General features: G+C 42.0%; 1 protein-coding gene across 2 annotated transcripts in view; it reads left to right on the top strand.

The window, feature by feature from the left end:
- The window catches only part of CPQ (carboxypeptidase Q), an 885,139-nt gene that overhangs the window by 737,777 nt on the left and 121,720 nt on the right, over positions 1–25,642 (top strand). For both annotated transcript variants that reach the window (XM_029591758.1, XM_029591757.1), the window contains exon 7: positions 22,183–22,384. In XM_029591758.1, the coding sequence (XP_029447618.1) occupies positions 22,183–22,384 (202 nt within the window). The remainder of the gene's footprint in view (positions 1–22,182; positions 22,385–25,642) is intronic.

The following is a 25,642-nucleotide window of genomic DNA, read 5'->3' on the forward strand; positions in this document are numbered from 1 at the left end:
TCTGCTTAACATCTCATCCCCCAGCGCTTCTTGGACTGCTTTAAAGTAAGTTTTCAAATTTTAATATATGCTAAACCAGTAGTTAATCTGCAGATGTTATATGTATTCTCAAGCAGTTTTATAAAGCAGCAGGGACGTGATGGTCATCATAAAACACCACCACCCCACAACACTGAAGAAATTGATTTAGTTTGTTGTATTCAGCAACTGAATTACCTAGAAGACAACCGTTTTAGTAGTGCTGATATTAAATGACACTATCAGGGGGTTATTTATGATAGGAAAGAGACATTTTTTGGGGTGGGGAAGTGTCTTTGTATCTTAATATTTTCAATTTATAATATTTTAGTGATATATTTCACGTTTTTTTTCTTGAGGGGGGTACTTTCCTGTTTTTGATACATTTTGAAGGAGTTAGGGCTTGCTATTGTTCCCCACACTTCAATGGATGATATTTGCTTAAGTTTTTAAAGTTAGAGCTCTGTAGGATGGGAAATTTAGATTGCTTCAACTTGCTTATTTTTACTGCTGCACTGCACAAGATAAAAATGAAAAAGCTTAGAAAAGTGAACTGGTTGCTATAAAAAGTTTAGAATTACAAATTCAATTTCATTGAAATTTATATTTGTATGCTTCTACAGGAGATGGTCCCAGCTACTACTGCTTGCAGGCCAAGGTTCCCATAACATGGCACTCTTGTGTTATACTTTGCATCCTCATCTCCTTCCTACCTCTTTTTTTTCCTATTTTGGTATAGTAGGGAAGAACCTGTCAAAGTAGGAGGAATAGAGGATAGGCTGCAGGAAAAGCCAATCTGTAATGGGTACCCATCCGAAGCAGACCTTACTTGGTCTAGAACCCAATCTCTGGGACAAGAGTCCTCTGTCTCTGTCCCTCCCTCATCCCAATTTGCAACTCCATGTCCCACTTAGGGATGCCGACATCACCGACTGTTGCCTTTACTTGTGTCAGCTATGTACCTGTACCACTGTCGTGTAATCTATCTGTAAGCTATGAACCCATATCACTTGACTTACACACTCCACCTTTCCTTTATTTATTTGTCTTAGTCTGCATTATATCAAAAAACTTGTTCTAAGCAGATTACAAATTGTCGTAACATAAAACCATATAATACTAAGCAATCAGTTGAATTACAAGTCATTAAACTTAAATCATATAGGACAAAAACAGTTAGATACACTTATGTTCATACATGCATACATCAATCAAGTGAAAAATCAATAAATAAAATTAAGCAAATGAGGAGTATCCTAAAACATGCTGCTTTCTTTTGAGGGTATCTTTCCTAAAGAATCCCTTGCTACACTTACTCACATCTATGATTGTGTGCATCTGTGTTAGGTTGATCTCAGCCATGAAAAATGTCTCCAAGTAGGCTTATTTCATTTGCATGGCTGAAGTATGTGGAGTTATGCTAGGAAAGTGTGAAGCAGGCAGAGTGGGGAGCTTAGAGCTTGATTGGATAAATGAATGCTTACCTAGCAACCACTCTGTGCTGGAAAGACTCTTCTCAAATTACTGGAAGAAGGAAATGATAAAGGCGTCATGATAGGACTCAGGATATCTGACAGTTACATTCAGTATTCATATATACACATCACATATCACTTGCACATTCAGGGAGTGAAATGATTTCCTGTTCTTAAAAGGCCACCTCCCATAATGAAACAGTGTAAGCACATTTGGTCAGCCAGTCATGTTTATTTTTCAGATCCTAACAACCAAATCATGTACTGGTATAAAACTATAAAGCACCTTATTACCGACTCAACAAACTTTTGTTAGACCCACTATACACGAGCAGGTATAGAACAGACCATCTCGTTTTTTATAAGGGGTCTTAATTACTTTAATTTTCAACTCCTAAAATTTTTTCTTTTTTTAAAAATATTATAAAAACAGTCCCGATCCAAATTCATAGAAAAAATTTCAATTATTTAATCCAAGGCTAATGATAGTATAAAGATACTCATCCATAATGCATCGATACCAAACGTCCCGACATGGCCATGTTTCGGACCGTAGTCCTGCTTCAGGGGAAACCCTGGAAACTGGAATCCAATCCGACGAAAAAATTAGAGACTGCGGTTATGCTCCGTGCATTTCTTTTTCTAAGCGCGAGCCAAACTTCAGCTCGCCGAATTTAAACAAATGGCGACAACCCGGAACCTTTTATATTCATCTTCCGGATCTTCAATGGAAGCCACTCCTCTTCCGGGGGAGGTGTATTCTGATATGTTCCTCATTTGTACAAGCCGATGTCGAGTCCTCTATCACGTCATTTTCAGAAGTAGAAACAATGTTGAATGGTCCCCCATCACGTCTTTATTAAGGCTACACACCCGATATCAAATACTCTATCTAATCCTTTAACACAATTAGAGCAGAATAACAGGAGGAAAGGTGTATTATGATGTGATCTTCATTTGTATAAGCCAATATCAAGTCTTATATCACGTCCTCATCAAGAGTAAGAACAAACGTTGTAAAGTCCTCCATCACGTCCTCATTAAAGCTACACTCCTGATATCAAGTCCTCTATCTGGTCCTTTAATAGAATTAGAACAAAATACCAGGGCTTCTGTCATATCTTCACGCTCACTGAAAAGGACGCAAACAGCATCTCAACTGTGATGATCAGAAGCTCCTGAATGTTTAATAATCACATACCATAGAGATGAATCATCGCTGTAATGAAAAAATAGAATAAGCAATCTCCATCACAACCTTATTCACAATCTTAAAAACAAACAAATGTTGTCAGATGAGAGAATACCAGTTGATCCTTTCATTCAGACCATTGGGATCAACGGTATTGAGAGAGAAAATCCAAAAATGCTCACGGCGATTTAGAACAGATTGTATATCACCTCCTCTTGTGCTACAAACCACCTGCTCCAAGATAGACCAATGTAAGTCAGTGAATTGATGGTTTTGGGTGATACAATGTTGTACCAACGGGGCTGTAATTTTTGAGGTCTTTATACAACTCCTATGCTCTATTAGTCTTGTGCGGACCTTTCTCTTGGTCCGACCCACATATGCCAAATTGCAAGGACATTGTATCACATAAATTACACCAGTGGAGTTACATGTAGTTGACTTTGTTAAACGTATCACCACCCCAGAATGGGGGGCCTGCCATTGTTCTCCTGTAAGGGCTAAAGCGCACATATCACAGGATCCACAAATTTGATGCCCTCCTCGGATACGTTCCTCCTTGATGGATACAAAGTTAGAATGAACAATACGATCCCTGATATTCTGGCCCCTAAAATAGGCAAATCTTGGGCCTGATTGGAAGACTGAATGAAGGGACAAAACTCTCCAATGAGTGCGTATGATATGAACAACTTCATTAACATGGCGGGAAAATTTTAATGTACAGGTCAATTCCTGATTGTATGGACGTTGCTGGTATTGCAATAGCAAATCTCTATTAGCGAAGAGAGGTGATATACAATCTGTTCTAAATCGCCATGAGCATTTTTGGATTTTCTCTCTCAATACCATTGATCCCAATGGTCTGAATGAAAGGATGAACTGGTATTCTCTCATCTGACAACATTTGTTTGTTTTTAAGATTGTGAATAAGGTTGTGATGGAGATTGCTTATTCTATTTTTTCATTACAGCGATGATTCATCTCTATGGTATGTGATTATTAAACATTCAGGAGCTTCTGATCATCACAGTTGAGATGCTGTTTGCGTCCTTTTCAGTGAGCGTGAAGATATGACAGAAACCCTGGTATTTTGTTCTAATTCTAATAAAGGACCAGATAGAGGACTTGATATCGGGAGTGCAGCTTTAATGAGGACATGATGGAGGACTTTACAACGTTTGTTCTTACTCTTGATGAGGACGTGATATAAGACTTGATATTGGCTTATACAAATGAGGATCACATCATAATACACCTTTCCTCCTGTTATTCTGCTCTAATTGTGTTAAAGGATTAGATAGAGTATTTGATATCGGGTGTGTAGCCTTAATAAAGACGTGATGGGGGACCATACAACGTTGTTTCTACTTCTGAAGAGGACGTGATAGAGGACTCGACATCGGCTTGTACAAATGAGGAACATATCAGAATACACCTCCCCCGGAAGAGGAGTGGCTTCCATTGAAGATCCGGAAGATGAATATAAAAGGTTCCGGGTTGTCGCCATTTGTTTAAATTCGGCGAGCTGAAGTTTGGCTCGCGCTTAGAAAAAGAAATGCACGGAGCATAACCGCAGTCTCTAATTTTTTCGTCGGATTGGATTCCAGTTTCCAGCGTTTCCCCTGAAGCAGGACTACGGTCCGAAACATGGCCATGTCGGGACGTTTGGGATCGATACATTATGGATGAGTATCTTTATACTATCATTAGCCTTGGATTAAATAATTGAAATTTTTTCTATGAATTTGGATCGGGACTGTTTTTATAATATTTTGAAAAAAAGAAAAAATTTTAGGAGTTGAAAATTAAAGTAATTAAGACCCCTTATAAAAAACAAGATGGTCTGTTCTATACCTGCTCGTGTATAGAGGGTCTAACAAAAGTTTGTTGAGTCGGTAATAAGGTGCTTTATAGTTTTATACCAGTACATGATTTGGTTGTTTGGTTGTTTACAGAGTGGTGTACTGGAATACACGAGTGGTGTTTAGTGGGTTTTTGTGTGATTGATATCGTATTTTTCAGATCCTGCCATTGTTCCCTCTGTTTGTGAGATTGAATAAATATCCCAATTCATCCATGCAGTACCTGGTAGAAACATCTGCCGAAAGTGCTGGTTTGAAAAGACCCAGCAGCAAAATAATGTAATGAGCACAACAGTTTGGCATGACCTGGTATGGCATGAGATTGGGCTATCTCAGTATCAATCTCAGATTTAGTCTCCTTCCATAGGGTCCTAATAGCTTTCATGCCCAGGCAGTGCATGTGGATTACGTCTTCCTCAAGAAGGCCTAGTAAGCTGCTCCTGAATAAGAAGATAGTGGCCCTAACCTCTTCTTGGGCTGCGTCCTCTTTGGTTTCCTCCTTTGTCTTTGCTCATCTCAGCTCTCCCCTCCTCCTCTTCCTCCTCTCTCCAGTACCAGGACCAGCTTTCTTTGCATCTGGGGCAAATATTCAGAATTATGCCCTCCCCCTTCCATTAACCAGTGACTGCTCAGCACAGTACTCTCTCCTTTGGTAGTGAAGGCATAGCTGTCTCTCTGGTAGCAGTGGCTCCAGCAGAACACCCTCTGTCTCTTCCCTCTTGTCCAGCATCTTGCTCATTCTCTTCCCCCCACTCATTCCTTTTTCTCTCCCTACCATTGCTTGTCCTGAGTGCCTCTCTTTCTCTCCATATTACTAGTCCTGCATCCCCCTTTTATCCCCACCCATTGCTTGCACTGTATTCTCCTTTCTGTCTCCCACCAGTTCTTTGCCCTACATTCCCGTTCTTCTCCTCCTCCACTCTTTGTTCTACAGCAACCTTTCTCTGTCTTCTACTCACTCCTTGCCCAGCAGCATCCCCTTTAGGCCACCCATCCCTTGCCAATCAGCTTCCCCTTTTCTCTTCCAAACTCCCTGCTCAGTAGCAGCCCCTCCCCCACCCCTGCCCAGCAGCTCCTCTCTCTACCAACCTCCTCAGTAGCAGCAGCCCCTTCTTCCCAACCCTCTTTCCAGCAACTCCTTTCTCTCCCAACCTCATCAGCAGCTACTCTCTCCCACAAACTTCCTGCCCAATAGTTACAGCAGATCCCTGACCTCCACTCTTCTGCCCAGCAGTAGGAGCCCCCATCTTCCACCAATCCCCTGCCCAGCAGCAGTTCCATAGAGACATCGAAAGGTGATGGCAGAAAAAAACCATACGGATTATCTTGTCTTACCATCCACAACTATTCCTCACCTCTGTAATCCTTTTCCCTCCCTCAGAAATATCCTGTGCTTATCACATGTTTTCTTGAATTCAAATACTGACTGTCTCCACCACTTTCACTGGGTGACGGATCCATGCATCTGCCACTCTCTCTGTAAAGAAATAGTTCCTTAGATTACTTCTGAGTCTACCACCATTTACCCTCATCCCGTGATTCCTTATTCCAGACCTTGCATTCTGTTGGAAAAGGGCCGCCTCCTGTGCATTAATAACTTGGAGGTATTTAAATGTACCTATCATATCTCCCATATTCTGCCTTTCCTCAAGAGTATACATGTTTATTTCTTTAAGTCTGACCCTATATGCTCTAGAATGAATACCACCATTTGCATAGCTACACTCTGGACTGATTCCATCTGATTTATATTTATTTATTTTTTTAGCTTCACTTGAATTCTGCAGTATCTATAAAATATTCACTACGGATAACAATAAACATAAAAATCAAGAGTCTCACACAATTATAGTCATATGAATAAATGTAAGGTCTCCATAACTGTACACAATACTCCAAATGAGGTCATACATGCACTTATACATGGGACAGAGATTGGAACAGGTCTTAGTGTATGGGGATGGTGCCCAAACACTATGTAAAAGGGTATGACTCTGTGGAACTGTTTACATGGTTATTATTGCAGAATTCGGCCTATGAGAGAGCGATATGCTCAGTTATCCTGCCATTGGTTCACATAGGCTTGTAGAAAGGCCTTGAGACTCTGATTTACTCACTCACCAGGTCATTCATCAAAATGTGTTAGAGATCTAATGCATGTGATAAATATTGTAATGTGCATTAGTATGCCAACTTTACGTTTAGTATGCAAGTGGGAGGAGTTAATGGAAATGAGGGTCTGCTAGCGTGGAATGGAGGAGTTAATGGAAATGAGGGTCTGCTAGCGCAGAATGCAGTAGACTAACGCATACTTACGCGGGATTTAATGTCAGAAATAACTACACCTTTTTTCTATGTGTTATATCCATCTTAGCCTTGCATTACAGGGAAAAATGTTTTAGAGAGAAAGAGTCGTGACTGATGAATTTCTATCATTTGAATCAATGAAAGATACCAACAAGAGGAGTTGATGACTACAAAGCAGCTACTGATTCAAATGATAGAAATTCATCAGTCATATCAAATTTGCAGTTAATTCCTCTTACTGTGTATGTAAAATCACCCCTCCAAATCTGCCTCAAATTGAAAGTATCCCCTCTTACAGTGGTATATTTATAGCATGTCACGTTGACTCTATACAGAGGCTCTCTCAGCAGGATGGTACCGCAACGCAAAGTCAAATTTATTATAAAAAATACAACAACCAGTGGGCTTTCCAGGAGTTCAGTCTCTGAATTTGCACTAGATATTCAGGGTTCTTGTGATTCAAATAGATATTTACTAGAAGCTTGGCTCCTTCCAGCAAGTGTTGCCATTCTTCTAGGGCTAGCTTAATCACTAGCAGTTCAATATTTTTCAAAAATAGGAGCAAATCATGAGTATACCATTATGGTTATGCTGTAAGAGGAGAGCGCCTACCACGAAGGTCGATGCATCTACCTCCAAGATGAATGGCTTGGATGGATCTGAGTGATATAGGCATGGATTAAGATTGAACTCTTCTTTGAGATGCTCAGAAGCTTGGATAGTGTTCCTATTCCAGTTTTTGATGTCTTCACCCTTTTTAGTTAGGGCTGTGAATGAACCGCCAAGGAGGAGTTCTTATGAATAAATTGCCTATAATAATTTGCGAACCCCAGGAAGCACTGCAGTGCTTTATGGGCCAGGGCCACTCCAGTATGACCTTTAATTTATTTGGTTCATACGTAGACCTCAGCGAAAGATAATATATCCCAAAAAGGGAAGTTCTTCCTGTTCAAAGGTATACTTCTCTAACTTGGCATAGAAGTGGTGCTCATAGAGTCTCTATAGGACTTGTTTCACATGAGGTTGATGCTCCGTCAGGGACTTAGAGTACACTAGGGTATCATCTAGGTAAACTACCACATAGGAGTGGAGATTGTCCCAGAAGATCTTGTTGACCGTAAACTGGAGGACTACGAAGGAACTGCATAACTTGAAGGTCATCACTAGGTATTCATTGTATCGATCATGGGTGTTAAAGGTGGTCTTCCATTCATCGCCTTATCAGATTTTGATCAGGTTGTATGCTTCCCAAAGGTCCAGCTTGATAAATATCTGCACACCCTGAAGTTAGTCAAAGAACTTGGAGATCAAGGGAAGAGAACAGTGGTTCTTCTTGGTATTGGAGTTAAGTCCACAATAGTCAATACAGGGATATAATGGTACATCTTTCTTCCTTACAAAAAATGATCTAGCCCTGGTAAGTGACAAAGAGGGGCAGATGAAGCCTTTGTCCACATTCTCTTTAATTTATTTGGTCACAGTTTCTGTTTCCAGGGCAGAGAGCAGGTATATTCTGCCTCTGGGTGGAACCTTGCCAGAGACAAAGTCTATCATACAATCATATGCGCGATGAGGTCGCCACATCTCAAAAAAGATATAATTGCGATGGAGAAGGTACAGAGGTACAGAGAAGGGCTACCAAAATGATAAGGGGAATGGAACAGCTCCCCTATGAGGAAAGACTAAAGAAGTTAGGGCTTTTCAGCTTGGAGAAGAGACGACTGAGGGGGGATATGATAGAGGTGTTTAAAATCATGAGAGGTCTAGAACGGGTAGATGTGAATCGGTTATTTACTCTTTCGGATAGTAGAAAGACTAGGGGGCACTCCATGAAGTTAGCATGGGGCACATTTAAAACTAATCGGAGAAAGTTCTTTTTTTACTCAACGCACAATTAAACTCTGGAATTTGTTGCCAGAGGATGTGGTTAGTGCAGTTAGTATAGCTGTGTTTAAAAAAGGATTGGATAAATTATTGGAGGAGAAGTCCATTACCTGCTATTAAGTTCACTTAGAGAATAGCCACTGCCATTAGCAATGGTAACATGGAATAGACTTTTTTGGGTACTTGCCAGATTCTTATGGCCTGGATTGGCCGCTGTTGGAAACAGGATGCTGGGCTTGATGGACCCTTAGTCTGACCCAGTATGGCATTTTCTTATGTTCTTATGACCTTCGCTTGCTGTTTACTGAACACATCTGCAAACTCTGTATATTTGGATGGCATTCCTGGGAACTCCGAAGTAGCTGTCTTAGCCATGAGTACCACAAGCAAAACTTTAGTGAGGCATTTCTCATGACAGCTAGGGCCTGATTCGGCAGTTTGTAACATGGCCCAATCAATGTGGGAATGATGGAGTCTCAACTATGGGAGGTCCAAGATGACTGAATTGACTATTTTAGGCAACACTAGAGACTGATTTGCTCTCCATGCAAAATCCCTGTTTATATGGTAAGTGATGCAGTGGCTCTTGTAACCTGTCCAGGCAGGGGTTCTCCATTTATGGATGAGATTGAGAGTGGATATCCAAGGGAACTGTTGGTATTTGGTAATGATGGACCAAAGCCTCATGGATGAAGCTGCTGCCACCGCCGGTATCCAGGAAGTCAATAGCATCAACAAGAATGTTCCCAAGAGAGAAATGCACTGGTACTAGCAGTTGGTGGAGAGGTGCAGGGATGACCTAGGGTAGCCTCTTCCATCAGGCCTAGGTCCTTGAGTTTTTCTGGCTTATCTGGGCAGCAACCAGCAAAATGCTCGAAAACAGCACAATATAAGCAAAGGTTTAGGTTACGATGCCTCTGCTGGTCCTAATTCAGGGGGAGAGCAGGATGTTATCAGACACTGGAAATTTAGGGCAAGGAGGATGGGGAGGTGAGCCAAGCCTTTCTCTCTGTCCCTTTCCTGGACCCTCTGGTTTAGCTGTATGGCTAGGCTAATTAAGCCCTCCAAGGTATCCAGCAGGTCCTGGGCAGCCATCTCATCTTTAATGCACTCAGAGTCCTCACCTGAAAATTGCTACCAGGCTGTCACTGCCCCATTGAGGTTTGGAGGCCAGAACGCAGAAGTGCACTGCGCACTCCCTCACAGACTGAAAGCCTTGTCTATTCTGCAGGAGTTGGTTTGCCTTGGAATTTGTGAGACTAGGCTCATCAAAAAATTTCCAGAATTCTTGCAAGAAGTGCATCAGATTCCCCAAGAGCGGATCATCCCCTTTCTCAAAGGGCTGAGGTCCAGGCCAGGGCAGAAGCGCCCCACAATGAGAGAATAAGTCACCTTGACTCTGTCTCTTGGAAACAAGGGTGCCTGCAACTTGAACTGCATCCAACATTGATTTAGAAATCCTCTACCTTTCAGTGGATCTCCATCATCCCTCGAAGACATGGGGAAGTGAAGCATGTGTGGCCATCAGCCCCTCCCCCACATTGTTCCAGACTATGAATTACCCCTATGCTTGGGGTGGAGAGTACCACATGAGAAATTTTATTCACCACTGTGATTTATCTTTTGGCTTATAGCCTGAATGGGGGATGAGACAGACCCCAATCATCTCAATACCACAATTCTGTGCCCTTCCCAAACAATTCTCACTTGAGCACCACACACCAGATAAAATCATCACACCAGAAAAAAACAGAAATTTACTCTTTTATTAGTATTGTATAAGCAGACTGTAAATCCAACCAGGACATTAAATGAGAAAAGTACAGTAGTGAAGATAATGTAAAACTTGCAGTTTTCTTATTCTGAATCAAGCAATGCAAAAATAACACTGGGTATGGTCTATTAGCCAGGGCAACTAACTGTTACGATTTAGTGAATCCTTGATGGTTAACAGTCTTACCTCGGCCAAGCAGAAGTCCAACTTCAGTCCAGGTCGAGGCAGGTAGCAAGACAAGAGTAACCAAGTCCGGTCCGGGTCGAGGCAGGCAGCTAGGCAAGAGTATCCAAGTCCGGTCCGGGTCGAGGCAGGAAGCAAGGCAACAGAATCCAAAAAGAGCACCAGTACAAGAAGCCTGTAGCTGAGGCGAGGTTATGCTGAAGTCGGGGCTTTAAGTACTGAGGTTCTCCCGTGCAATTCGCCGGACTTCCGGAGATGACGCGCTTAAAGGGGGCGGAGTCTCGGCCCGAGTCCCGTAGTGGAACGCCGCTGCCGCCCGATGATGCCATGCGCTGGAAACGCCAAAGAGCCGGGACCCTGCTGATCGTGAGTGGTGACACTAACATATTCATATGGATAGTAAAAAAAAAAATAAGAACACTAATAGAGAGAGGTTGGGGCAGAGGATGCAGTGAAGTACACAGTTTTTAAAATTTTACTTTACCACCGAGTACTTAAAAAGGACAGGGGAAACGGTTCCACCCCAATGTCACCAGTTTGTAAACGGTGCACTCTGTCCCAAACACAAAATTGTGTGGGAAAAAAATCAAGAAAATGGAGAAGTCCCTCTTGATGTTGGAGCTGGCTAGATGACAAACCAAATAGATGAGCACTACGGTGTGTCAAAAGGTCTCTCTCTTCTGGGGAGCTTCTCCAAATGCTTACATGGTACTAAACAGAAAGCGGGCCTGGTTTCAGTCTCTTGCAGCTTCTCTTTCTCTGCCCTATCTTGTTTGGTTCTTGCAAAGGTTTATGCTTAACTTCGGCTGAAAAGTTGAAGCAGTTAAGATGAGATACTGAATTTATGACAAAGGCAAGGAAAAAAAACCTTCTCCCTCCTCTGCTAAGATACTCTCTGGCCAAAGTTTAGATTATTTAACTCAGTCTCTTAGGAGGGTGATCCAGACGTGGCCTGGAAATCTCTAGAAAGAAAGTCTTTCAGCCTCTCAGCTCCTAGTTCCTTTGTCCCTTGTTGGGATTTTGCATATAGCTCAGTTATGAAGCAAAAACAGCTGTCTGTCTCTGTATTCCTCAGACTTCAGTCTCACTTTCTTGATAATTAGCTCTTCAGGAGAAAATGTGATTGCAGAGCTGTCAGATGCTCTTCTCTCTTCCTGGTTCCTGGCTGCAACCACTGGTCATCCCCCCCTTCCTAACACAGACAGAGCCAGCCAGCTTGCTCCTTTTCTTCCTTAAATGGTTTCCCAGTATTCCTTTGGCTTCCTCCTCTGTTGGCTATGTAATGCTGTTCTCTGGGCAGGCCAAATAGCACAGCCCATTTCCCAACTTTTTGACAATGAGTGCTGGATGCTGGCTCTTGCAGAACATTTGTCATTCACAGGAGAGCACACATGACTTTTGATGTATTTTTATATTCCTTCACCTTGGCTGTGGCAGCTTTCAGTTTCTGCAGGGTTGAAAAACCCTTTTTGGCAGGTCCAAGCACATGATAAACTCATGGTGGCAGGAACCTGTTTTATAGTAGCTTGCTACACATGGGAGTAGTATTACAGGTGCCGGAGCAGAAGCCAGAGCAGACCGACCCACCATGCCCTGGAGGTACCCAGCTATAGTGTTCAGCTGATCCTTTTGCTGTTGGAGCTGGTGTACTAAGCCAACAATAATGCAGGCCAGAGGTGAGTCCGCCAAGCTCAAGGCCTCAGCAAATTGTGATGGGTAGCAGGGGTGTGAGCCCTTTGTGCTGTGGCGTAATTGATGCAGCCTCGTAGGTGAACCTATGAGGCCTACGCTAGCATTGCTGAATGCACCCTGAAGCTTGACAATCTAGACCTTCACCTATACCAGCTGCCTCCTCTGCAGGTTGAGCTCTTGGGTTCTGATGGCCGGCAGGACTTAGTAGGGATGTGCAGAGGGACACTATTCGTTGCATTCGGGATACGTATTCGTCGGGGGGGGGGCACGTCCGTATGGTGCCCCGATAGGGTTATACGTCTAAATCTATTCGTTACCCGGCTAAAATTAAATGTACTACAACCCCCCCACCCTCCTGACCCCCAAAAGACTTACCAAAACTCCCTGGTGGTCCAGCGGGGGGTCCGGGAACCATACCCTGCAAACACACCCTCGGTACCAGTATCAAAATGGCGCTGATAGCCTTTGACCTACTATGTCACAGGGGCTACTGGTGCCATTGGTCAGCCCCTGTCACATGGCCATCGGCACCATCTTGTGCTCCTACCATGTGGCAGGGGCTGACCAATGGCACCGGTAGCCCCTGTGACATAGTAAGGGCAAGACTATCGGCGCCATTTTGATTCCTGGCACCCGACGGCACGAGTGCAGGATATCGCTCCCGGACCCCCGCTGGACCCCCAGGGACTTTTGGCCAGCTTGGGGGGGCCTTCTGACCCCCACAAGCCTTGCCAAAAGTCCAGCGGGGGTCCGGGAGCGACCTCCTGCACTTGGACCGTATTGCCAGTATTCAAAATAGCGTCGGCGCTACCTGTGCCCTCACTATGTCACAGGGGCCGACCGTCGGCCCCTGTGACATAGTGAGGGCAAAGGTAGCGCCGACGCCATTTTGAGTACTGGCAGCCGCTAGCCTTTGCCCTCATATGTCACAGGGGCCGACGGTCGGCCCCTGTGACATAGTGAGGGCAAAGGTAGCGCCGACGCCATTTTGAATGCTGGCAATACGGCCCGAATGCAGGAGGTCACTCCCGGACACCCGCTGGACTTTTGGCAAGTCTTGTGGGGGTCAGAAGGCCCCCCCAAGCTGGCCAAAAGTCCCTGGGGGTCCAGTGGGGGTCTGGGAGCGATATCCTGCACTCGTGCCGTCGGGTGCCAGGAATCAAAATGGCGCCGATAGCCTTGCCCTTACTATGTCACAGGGGCTACCAGTGCCATTGGTCAGCCCCTGTCACATGGTAGGAGCACAAGATGGCACCGATGGCCATGTGACAAGGGCTGACCAATGGCACCGGTAGCCCCTGTGACATAGTAGGTCAAAGGCTACCGGCGCCATTTTGATACTGGTACCGAGGGTGTGTTTGCAGGGTATGTTTCCCGGACCCCCCGCTGGACCACCAGGGAGTTTTGGTAAGTTTTTGGCGGGGTCAGGGGGTGGGGGGGTTGTTTAAATTGGTGGCCGAATAATTCGGCGAAAATTTGTTGTATTCGTGGGGAATCGCGATAAGTTTCAGTTACCCATGAATACAACAAATAGTGCAATATACGTTGCGGATCGCCAATACGGCGAAAACAAATGCACACTCCTAGGACTTAGGTGGTTCTCTAGATCAGTGAAAAGACTGAGTCTAAAGGCAGACCAGGGTTAGGGCAAACAGCAGACTAATGTAGTTGGAGACAGGCGGCTAACACGAATGGTCAGGTCTAGGCAAGAGGGCTGATCCAGATGGCAGGCAATTGTGATCAGGTCTAGACAAGAGGTCAGATCCAGAGAGACAGGCCAAGAGTGGACGAAGACACACAGAAGACACTGGACAAGACAAACAGGACAAGGAAAGCTGGACAAGGCAAGGCTGGAGAGACAAGGAATCTGGAACACTGGAGTACTATGGCAACAATCACTTTTACTAGGCAGGAAACCCATTGATGAGGCAATGAGAGGGAGCATGGGCCACACTTAAATAAGAAATCCTCCTGACATCAGTGGATGCCGCGGTGCCTTTCCTGCCAAAGGCCCTTTAAATATAAGTGCATACCACGTGCGTGCACCTAAGAGAAGAGTCCAGAGTTGCTAGAAGATAGCGGTGTCCAGTCCAGCCATAGCTTCGATAAACAGGCTGCACAAAGTGGTTCTGTTCACAGGAGGTGGTTTCTCAACCAAGAAGGCAGTATCCTAGCCTCAGAGGATGAATGAGGTAGCTTGTGGGGCTGTCTTGCTGGCCATTGACTGTGACAGCCAGTTGGTATTATTGTTGGTAAATGCCCCTTAGCTCCCACCTGAACTGGGCATGAAAGATAGAGGAACCCTCAGGTCTGTTTCGAGACAGAGTTGTTCCTTTGTTCATAGCGGGGCCTCCTCTGGCTGCCTCCCTGCTGAGCCAAGCAGCGGTTCCTCTTGCAGGGTTGTCAACTTACATCCCCCAGATTCCAAAACTGTTATAGATTCAGGGTCAAGCAAGGCAGGGAAACGCCAGATGCAGGAGCCAGCATGCTCCGAGGTGCACTCCTGAGCCCCATCTCGCTCTTTGTGCTCATCAATGCAAAATAAGAAGTGTTAGTTGGCCTAGTCAGTTCTAGCGGTGCAGAAAGCATTGTCACTGTCGACACCCAAGGCCCCGGCACCATTCTACTAGCCCTTGTCACCACAGATGCACAGGTTTTTGACTACATTGGTACAGAAGTCCTTGGTGCCATCACACTCAGCACCATCTGCGCAAAAATCTGCAGAACAGTCAATGCCATTGATACCAACAGTGACCCTAGCTCTGATATGCCCCAATGGAGATGCTTCTTAGGTACCCTTCTCATTTTTGGCACAGTTATCTCTATCTCGCCTTTGCTTTAGATTCCATATCCTTCAGGGTTCCATCAACATCAGTACAAGAGGCATCCACCTGGATTGCATCTGGAAATCCCAAATCCCATATGCTTCATCATGTTTTTGTTCTTCAGCTACCCCCTAATATAGGTTACCCAGGAGGAAGTCTCTACTTGGAGTCGCATGCATGCCCTCAAGATGATGACCCTGTATTGGTCACAGAGGAGGATGTTGTCTTCTTATTTTCATGTCTCCGTTGGGTCAATTGATTCATTTCTTGGGTTATGTGAGATATTTATATGCTAACAAAGGTCAATTGAGTATACCATTTGGTAAGAAACCAGAGATAACTTTAAAAGACTTAATGGGAACCTGATGAAGTTAAGCAGTTGATTTAGGGGGAATGAGATTTTCAATAATAAAAATAAGGAAAACACAAAAGGATTAGATGCCCAAGTCTTTTTCAATCTTTAATGCAATGGAGACTTTTAATAAAATTTATGCCTGACTCAGGCCGAGTTTTGCTGTCCATGTGATGGCTGCCTCAGGGGCTAAAAAATCAATCAAAAATTATACAATAATTAATAAAACACAATCCACAAATAAGTATATAACTAGTAAATAATTAATCAAAATGGTGACATTTAGAAGAGCATCAGTTACTTAAGTGTTTGTAAATGTTACATATACCAATATATGCAAAAGGTAGGGACATATTTCATAAAATCATATCTTGTTCAGATGAGCTCTACATCATATTACTAAACTGTTTCCTATAATTTAAGTATGTATGAATGGTTTTACTTTAGACTCTCATTGAAACTTGGGACATTTAGTGAAGCATCAAGCTAAGAAATCAATTTTATTTAAAACAATCCGTGGTGGGAACAACTCTGTATGGAAATATCAATGTATATAAATTAATGGTGATCTTATAGTCTACACAATATTTAAAAGGTGTAGTAAGAGTGGAACACCAACCTTCAGTGTTCTGAAAAAAGTCACAATCTCGTGGGCTCTACTCAAATGACAGTGCTTGTATTTTATAAAAAAAAATTTTTAGATATATTTATAAAAATAAACATCTTTGCTTAAGGTTGTCTGTAAAATTTATTTGATGAATTTAAAGGACAAAAACTGTGATCTTTGCATTCTATCCAGTGAACATATGCTCATCGAATAGCACATGTTCCTGGACTGTACAAGCAATTTGTTGCCGATATTTCTTACAGCGTATTTCTAAACAAATTGGGGAAGATTAATTCAAATCAAAACTTAAAAAAGTACACTATGTAAGAAAGATTGTATGTGCTACTTAGATAACATATAACTAGAAGTCATACAAATGCCAGTTATACTACCATCGCATCTTTAACTATACTGGAAGGTCTATGCAAATCGCACTAGCTTCATCTCTTTCAGAATGCAAATATGGAACAGAGCACATAACTCGGGTTCTTTTTTTTTTTATTTATATTTTATTAAATTTTCAACAGTTTTTACACTTCATGAAAACAGGAAAATAGTGGATAAATGTAATTCAACTACCATATGACATAACCATATGAATATTTAGATAATATAAATTTAAATATACATTTCATATTACATTCCACATTACCCCATAATTGGAGGAGACAAGGAAAAAACTTATACTTAAGGTATCAATAACAATTAATAATTAATTTCAGGAGAAAAGGTGTATTTCTATTTTCTTTCTTGGCTTCTGCTCAGATACAGAAGTTAGATTCTTATCTGATAGAAAAGTTTCTAATTGCGTTGGGTCTAAAAATCCATATCTTTTTCCTTTATAATTTAACAGGCATAGACAGGGAAAGTTTAGAAAGAATGTAGCACCTAGTGCTATAACTCTAGGCTTTAAGGTCAAAAAAGTCCTCCTCCTTGCCTGAGTGGCTCTAGCCACCTCAGGAAAGATTTGGACTCTATGTCCACAAAATAATATATCTTTTACTGTGAAATATTTTTTAAACAACTTTTTTTATCCTGTTCAGTTAAACATTAAATAATCAAGGTAGCTCTCTTATCAATCAAGTCTACTGACTCTTCAAGGTTTATAAAAAAACTGCGGTCTTTTTTCAGATTTTCTATTGGAGGAAAGGCTCAGATAAAGATGATATTATTGAACCAAAATCATCAGTGTCTTTTTTCAGAGAATGAGGGGAGTGGAGGGGAAGAAGAGGGAGTTTCAACAATCATTATCAGACATACCAAGACCGCAGATTTCAAAATCAGAACTAGAAACTGCAAATAATAACAGAATTATTAATATCTCTTCTAGAGCTCTTAATAACAATGAAATAAAGGTTTATCATTTATCCCCACACCATTATACAATGTCTTTTGCACTAGGATTGAATTTTTTTAATTTATAAGGAAACTTAAAATAATAGAATTTTTCTCAAAAACAAGATCAGAATACAATGATGTATCTATAGTCAAAAAAGCCAGCACTTGGATCCCCCCTGAAGTTACCAATCCTGCAATATACACTTATGAAACTTTGGTTTTACAAGAAATGTCAAAACTTGAGAATAAAGGGTGTCGTAAGTTCTACAACATCACTAGAAAAGAGAAAGATATAATAGAAAATCTGAAAAAGGACTCCAGTATTATTATCAAACCGGCAGATAAGGGTGGATCCATTGTGGTGATGGACACTGACAAATACATTCAGGAGATTGAATGGCAATTATCAGATCAATCTTTCTATCTGAAACTTGACCACAATCCCACTGTTGCGATTAAAAGAGAAATAGATGATTTATTAAAGATCGCTAGTGACATGGAGTATTTGACCAATAAAAAACTTAATTTTCTCAAAACAGAAAATCTGATAATGCCAACGCTATACATATTACCTAAAATACATAAGTCAAGCACCGATCCCCCTGGCAGACCGATAGTATCGGCAGTAGGGTCTCTACTAGAACCTCTCTCCACTTTTCTAGATATTTTTCTAAATCAAAAGTCACAGAGACATCATCCTACATAAGAGACTCATCACATTTCATTACGATTTTAGAATCGATTGATAACCTAAGTGACAAAATTATAATGGTGACATTAGATATTGAAGCTCTTTACACCAACATCCCCCAGTTAGCGGCATTAAATATTATAACTCATTTACTAGAGGAACGTGTCACACATAAACAAATTCCCAACAAATTTTTGATCAATTTAGCAGCAATAGCACTCACAAAGAATTTTTTCTGTTTCAATAAAGTATTCTTTCAACAAATAAAAGGAGTAGCCATGGGGTCCACCATGGCCCCATCGGTGGCCAACTTATGTGTATCTAAGGGCCTCATTTTCTAAAGTATTGCAGGTCTGTGATACTTTAGAAAATTGCGCTAATGGGAGGCAGGGGGTCGACCCGGGAGAGGGGGGTGTCCATCGCTAGCCGGCAGCGATCGCACCACCACGGTGCGATCGCTGCCGATTTCGCATCCAATAGCACCACCATAGAAGGTGTAACTATTGGGCGCGAACTAGGACGCGAAAAGGCCCTTACTTTTTCGCTGGCGGCACCGTCTTCGCGGAGTCGGTCCCGGTGACGCCCCGACTCCTCCTCTTCTGGGGCCAACTCCGCCCTGATTTAGGTAGCGCAGGCGTGCGCTACCTTTGCAGGCTATCACAGGCTTGTGCTGTTAGCACAAGCCTGCGATAGCCTTGGTAAATAAGGCCCTACGTTTGAAAAAGATTTCTTAATAGAGCACAAATTCAAAACAAATATTATTTTATGGAAAAGATTCATTGATGACGTTTTCATGTTGTGGAAGGGCAATGTTGAATCCTTAAATGCTTTCTTCACTTGGCTGAATACTTTAGATCAGAATTTGAAATTTACTATATTCATAGTCTCAATAGCAGTGTTTCACAATCTTTTCAAGTCCAAGACATATCTATATTACGAATAATTGTGAAACACTGCTATTGAGACTGAGAATGAGAGAGCTAAATTTGTACTCTCTAGAAGAAAGAAAGGAAAATGGAGATATGATACAAATGTTAGGGTATGTGGGCCCTGGGCCAAGGTGAGAGATGGACCCGCCCACAGGGAGGAGCCCTGTGAACCTCACCATCTGGAGGCGAGGTCTCAGCTGATGGTGTGTGGAACAGCAGGTACTGGAGAGAGAGCAGAGAGAAGTAGAGCAACACTGGCCGCGGAGCGGGAAGTAAAGTAGTAAAGTCACACAGACACATGGGTGCCACGGGGTCTGTGAAGTATACCCAGAGAGGATTCCTCTGTAGAAATGATACGGCAATGGTCCGCAGAGCGGGGTACACTGATGAGGGTTCCTCAGTAGAGATGATATGGCAGTGGTCTGCAGAGCGGGGTACACCGATGAGGGTTCCTCAGAGGAGATAATACGGCAGTGGTCCGCAGAGCGGGATACAGCGATGAGGGTTCCTCAGAAGAGACTGATATGGCAATGGAACGCAGAGTGGGGTACTCACTGTTGAGGAAAATGTACATAATAATAGTACATGCTTAGGGCCAGGGACACAAGAACACTTAGACTCAGTAAAAGGTATAAAGTAAATTTTATTTGGCATTATAAGTGTTCTTGGGAGATGCTGGATACTGGGTGCCCTTTGTCTTTCAAAACAACCAGCATCTTCTTGAATACAGGAAGTGACCCTTCTTTTATAGTTAAACATACAGTATTGTCGAAGTTTCTAGAATTACGTGACTGCCCAAAGACTCATTTACAGAGACACATCATGCTGTTGTCATGACAACCTATCCCTGAACTACCCTGACAAGTTTTCCCAGATGTAGCTCATTTGCCCCCACTCTCCAGATAATCCTTTTGTCCTGTTAATGATCTTGTCCAGTGAGGTTTCAACAGGATAGTGCCTGAAGCTCCCGCCGTTGGTTTCTTCTGTGTGACCCATTGAATAGGCCTCCCTTGTTGGTGCCAGTATGTCTACCTGCTCAGAGACATTTTGCAAGTCATGCTCAGAAAGGCACTCAGAGTTCATTCAGCTCTGACAGGCCACAGAACAGCAGAGGTGTCTGGGTATTTTCCTTCTCAATATTGGTTGTCTGATCAGGCATATTCTTCATAACGCTGGTTCCAGAGGAAGCCCCGGGGAACAGGGTAGGCAGCGGTCCTAGGCGCAAATCCCTCTGAGGAGCGGATAGCCAGAGACGAGGAAAGGGCCCCCGAGGCGCGGGTACCCAGGACGTCTCATGCCGAGGAAGCAGGAGCTGGAACAGGAAGTCCGTAGTGAGCGAAGCAGATTCAGCAATGAGGGAACTCGTTGCCAAGTCGTAGGCAGACAGGGCCAGCCGGCTTAAGAGTCCACGATGAATGAAGTCATCTGGAGGAGACGCCCCCGAGGTTCCCACCATGATGTGCATAAGACTGGCCCGAGAGCGTGCGCGTGCACCTAAGGAACGCTGAGGGCAAGATGGCGGTCAGCAGCGTCCACGCCATCCAGGGAGTCCCAGGAACAGGGGCAGGCAGACCGACGATAGCTGGCGGAGACAGCCAGTCTATCTCACGAAGTCAGTGCAGTGAGGCAAGAGGTGAGCAACAGCGGTCGCAGCCATCTGCAACCGGGCGTAACAACAAATAGTCAAATAACTAGTAGGCTCCAGAAGAAAGCATTTTCCATAAACTAAAAAGTTCAAGGATGAAGGGTCATCATATGAAAAGTGAAGAAAGGAAGATCAAAACAAGTGTCAGAGAGGGTGGTATACAGCTGGAATAGACTTATAGAAGAGGTTATAAGCACTAGAACAGTTTCCAAATTAAAAAGTGGTTGAGAAAGACATAAAGGGACCTTAATGGTAGAGGAAGTGAGAAATCCACAGATTATTATAGAACAACACTGTGCAGTAGGTGATAATAAATAGGAAGACTGGGTAGACCAAATGAAATCTGTTTCTATGTTTTCACCCCTGACGACTTTAGCAAGAAAAGTACGGAATCTTGGGGTTATAGTGGACCCTGAGTTATGCATGAAACAGCACATCTCACAGAAAATAAAAGAAGGATACGGTAAACTAATTATTCTCAGAAGACTGAAACCCCTCTTAACACTAAACAACTTTCGCACAACCCTCCAGGCACTGATATTCGCAACACACTATTGTAATGCACTATTACTAGGACTACCACAATCTACACTTAGGCCGCTGCAAATACTACAAAACTCCGCTGCAAGAATTTTAACAGGCAAAAAAAGAAGGGACCACATAACTGGAACACTTGCCGAACTACATTGGCTCCCAATCGAACAAAGAATACAATACAAAGTTCTATGTATAATTCATAAGCTAATACATGAGGAAAAAGCCGACTGGCTTAACACAGCACTGCGCATACATGTCCCTCACAGAAACCTAAGATCTGTGAATAAGGCTCTACTAACTGTCCCCTCTGTCAAATCAGCTCGGCTCACTCAAGTAAGGGAAAGAGCACTGTCACTGGCTGGCCCTGTACTATGGAACATCATGCCTCTCGAATTAAGGCTCCAGAGAAATCTGAAAATCTTTAAATCTAACCTGAAAACCTGGCTCTATAAACAAGCTTTTGATAAAGACAAAGAGAAGGAGAAAAACAATTGATTAAGATGAACGCACCGAACAAACGCACAGTAATGTTAATTTTGTACCGTTGATAAATTGTCATACCAAACTGATTAGCTTACTTAAACATATAGCTTATTGCACTTTATTGTTACCGTACTATAATGGCACATGTTCAAGTTGTAATCTATACCACTCATAATTGTTATCGTGCCTATATGTAAACCGTTGTGATGGTTCTCCAACTTAACGATGGTATATCAGCTGTAGCAAACATTGATATTGAATAAAGATCTGTTGAGTAAAACATCATGTTTTCTGTGTCCAGAATTATTTTAGCTTACAATGTATTAATTTCTTATGCCATGTGAATTAATAGTGCAATTGAACATGTTTATCTTTGTTTATTTAGGTGAACATCTCTGATTTTGACATAGTGATGGAGTCAGATACTGGTACCTTCTTGCCTCTTGGGCTGCAATTTACTGGGAGTGATAAAGCTCGTGCAATCATGAAGGAAGTCATGATGCTACTGCAGCCTATTAACATTACCAGCCTGTATGAGCATGGTGAAGGAACCGACATTGAATACTGGATGAAAGCTGGAGTACCAGGTGAGATTAACTATCCCAAGGGAAAACAATATTCTTTAGCAAGAAATATATGAGTACTCACACATGTACTTTACTAAGATTTGGAGCACATGAGAGCTATGCCACCATAGTCACTCCAGTTGGTGCTCTCCACTACATCAACAAACATACCTACAGTACCCTTGTGATGATGGTAAAATTTAACTTACGATGCAACTGTAACTGCAATTTAAATTTTATGTAATCTGCCTTGAGACCAAATTTGTGAGAAAGTAGAAAATCTTATGTTTGTGTTTATTTATAAACATCCATTTGCCCAAATATATAGGCTCCCTTTATTTGGTTCCTGAAGCCCTAAGACATTCATGTATTTACTTCTGCTTAAAGCTAGTGTGATTCCGGCAGGCATATGAACACACCCTTTATGATCTATAGGTTTTTAAAACTTGTAAATCTCCATTCTTGCTTTAAGTAAAAGGTAGCAGTGCTGCTCTGTCTCAGTGCTTAACTAGATTAATGGATCCCATCCAGTGATTTAATGTTTCTATTTTAAATGTTTGTTTTGTTTATATGCATTTTTATTATTTTATGCATGTGTAATATGTAAATATACTCTATAAACAATGTTGGAAGTAGGGGAATATATAAAAATTGTAACTAAATAAACTACTTTAAAAGATAGAGAACAAATTACTCTGAGTGCACACTGTAAGGATGATAAAAACCTCCACTGGGAAAGCAAGGAAAGTGAGAAAGAAGGCATTAGGGACCCATGAGGCAATGAACTGTAGATAGAATTGGGGTCATGTGGGGTAGAAGGGAATGTGGCCTGTGGATAAGCAAGCCTGCTCTCCTTCCAACCACATCTCCTGAGCCTCTAGATAAAACCCTGGCAATTGGAGGTGGCTGGCGAGGATCATGCGATATAGAGGATAGCTATGAGCCTAGATGAGCTTTGCTGCATGGCATACCTCTGCCATGACCCTGACAAGGGATCTTAAAATCAGATTTCTCATCACCTAAAGACATTCCTTGTGACCAGGAGTCATCCTGCTTCAAAGAAACTGTACTGCATACAAGTTCTGACTTGAGACTTTGAAGGAAGATTGCTTATCACTCTTCCATGCTTAGTATATTTTACTGCCACATTTTCTGTACACCAGTTAAATGTAAATCAAACACTTATGTCACTACAAAAATATAATGGGATAAGGGGGGAGGGGGAAGAGAGTGTTGAAATGATAGGAAAAAGGGGGAAGAGAAGATGCTGGGAGGAGAGGCAAGACATAAAGAAATGCTTGAGGATATATAACAGAAGAGATAAGGGGGAGGCTGAGGGACTGCTGAGAGGAAGTACTGAGATGTGGGTGAGATAGAGAGGGGTTGCAGGGAGGAGGGTGAGAGCGATGGAATAATAAGATGAGTCAAGGTAAAAGAAGAAGGATAGAAAGTGCAATTTAAATGACTTATAATAACATAAATTATTATATTCAGATGTTTTTGCATGGCAGGAATGAATGCCAGTGGTCTGAGCCTATGTGTTCATTAGAGACAGAATTATTGGTGATCCCTTCTACTCTTGAATACAGACAACAGTTGACTTAAGTTAGGGCCTTTTCATATATATTTCCCACTTTATGGAATACATTACCAGTTGAATTGAAGTAAGAAGACCTAAAGAGTTTTAGGAAACAACTGAAGGCTTGGTTTTGTAATGTTTTTAAGTCATGGGATACTAATGTTTGTGGATGTCTTATTTAATTTATGTAAGTTTGTATATTCTGTGTTTTAATTCTGAATGTAATTATGATTGGTATCCGCACTGGCCAAATATTGGAGGCTGTAGAAAATAAAAGAAACAAGACATGGAAGGAGAAAAAGAAGAAAAGTAAAAAGGCACTGTAGAGAAAAGAAAAGGCAAAGAAAAAAATGTTAGGAAGTAGAATGAAACAAATAGAATAGGTGTCAGAACAATTACTGGAAGGGAGGGAGAAAGCAGATGACACAAAAAAGGAAAGGGGACCCAGGAAAAGGATCCAGGTGATGACCGAGAAGCTGAAAATCTGAGAAGACTATGATAAAGCAAAATAAACATGGCAAAGATTTAAAAAAAAAAAAACCCTCTATATATTTTCAATTAAAATATCAGATTGTGTGATATTTAGTCTTAATTTAAATTTTAAATTATTGAATTTTGGCAATACTTTTTTATATAACATTTTAAAGTACTATGTAAAATAGTGTTTTAGTCCGCTTCTGTATGTAGAAGACAAATGTGAATAAGATACATTTTTAAAACATTACGAGCATAAAATATAGCATATATGCGAGTAAGTAGCTTCAACTCATGCTCGCGTATTCCATGTTTTCTAAAAGTAAAAAACATGTGTGTAAGTTCATTTTCGCGCCACATATATGTGTGTAAAAAAGACATGGTCTGGGGAATTCCAGAGTGGGCCTATCATGCACATATGTTGCTGTCTTAAAAGGCACACATGTACATTTTCCACCTTATATGTGTGTTTTTACACCTGCTCAGTATCTCGCATAAGTGATAGTAAAGATATTTATTGTGTAGTATTCACAGGGTGGAAAGTCTGGATGGACTGGGAGGGAGTTCAGGTTGAAGAACCAGGAGGGTCTCAATGAACTGGAAAAGGACTGGGTGAACTAGTAGACTAATTGATAAACTGGTTAATTTCTTTGACACGCACATGGTTTAAAATTGGCTAACGCGTGTAAATCGGGATTTATGCAAGTAATTCCTAGTTTACTTTTGTACATAAAATAAATGCACTTATATTTTTAAAGTAGATGGGTAAATTACATGCATTCAGTGCATTGAATTATGTGGTTTCAGTGCATTGCATGTATTCGTGCGTAAGTCTGTATATGTGATAATGGTATCATGTGCACACATTATAAAATACTATAGCAAATATGTGCGTGGCTACATACGCACATACATGCTGCCACACACAGTTGTTTGATTGTTAATCTCAATATCTTTTAAGTGAAATCATTTCATGCATTTTTAAAGCTATACCTCCTTCTCGTAGGACAAGCAGGAAGGTAGTCCTCATAGATGGGTGACATCAATAGATGGAGCCCAGCATGGAAAACTTTTGTCAAAGTTTCTAGAACTTTGATTGTCACACTGAGCATGCCCAGCATGCTACTGTGCATGCGGGGGCCCCCTTCAGTCTCTTTTTTTTCCGCGGTGTTAGTTGCCTCGTGATGGTGGAGCTCTGTTCTTATAGTGTTTTTTCTTCAACTCTC

The sequence above is a fragment of the Rhinatrema bivittatum genome, chromosome 2, assembly GCF_901001135.1.
Source record: "Rhinatrema bivittatum chromosome 2, aRhiBiv1.1, whole genome shotgun sequence".
Lineage (NCBI taxonomy): Eukaryota > Metazoa > Chordata > Amphibia > Gymnophiona > Rhinatrematidae > Rhinatrema > Rhinatrema bivittatum.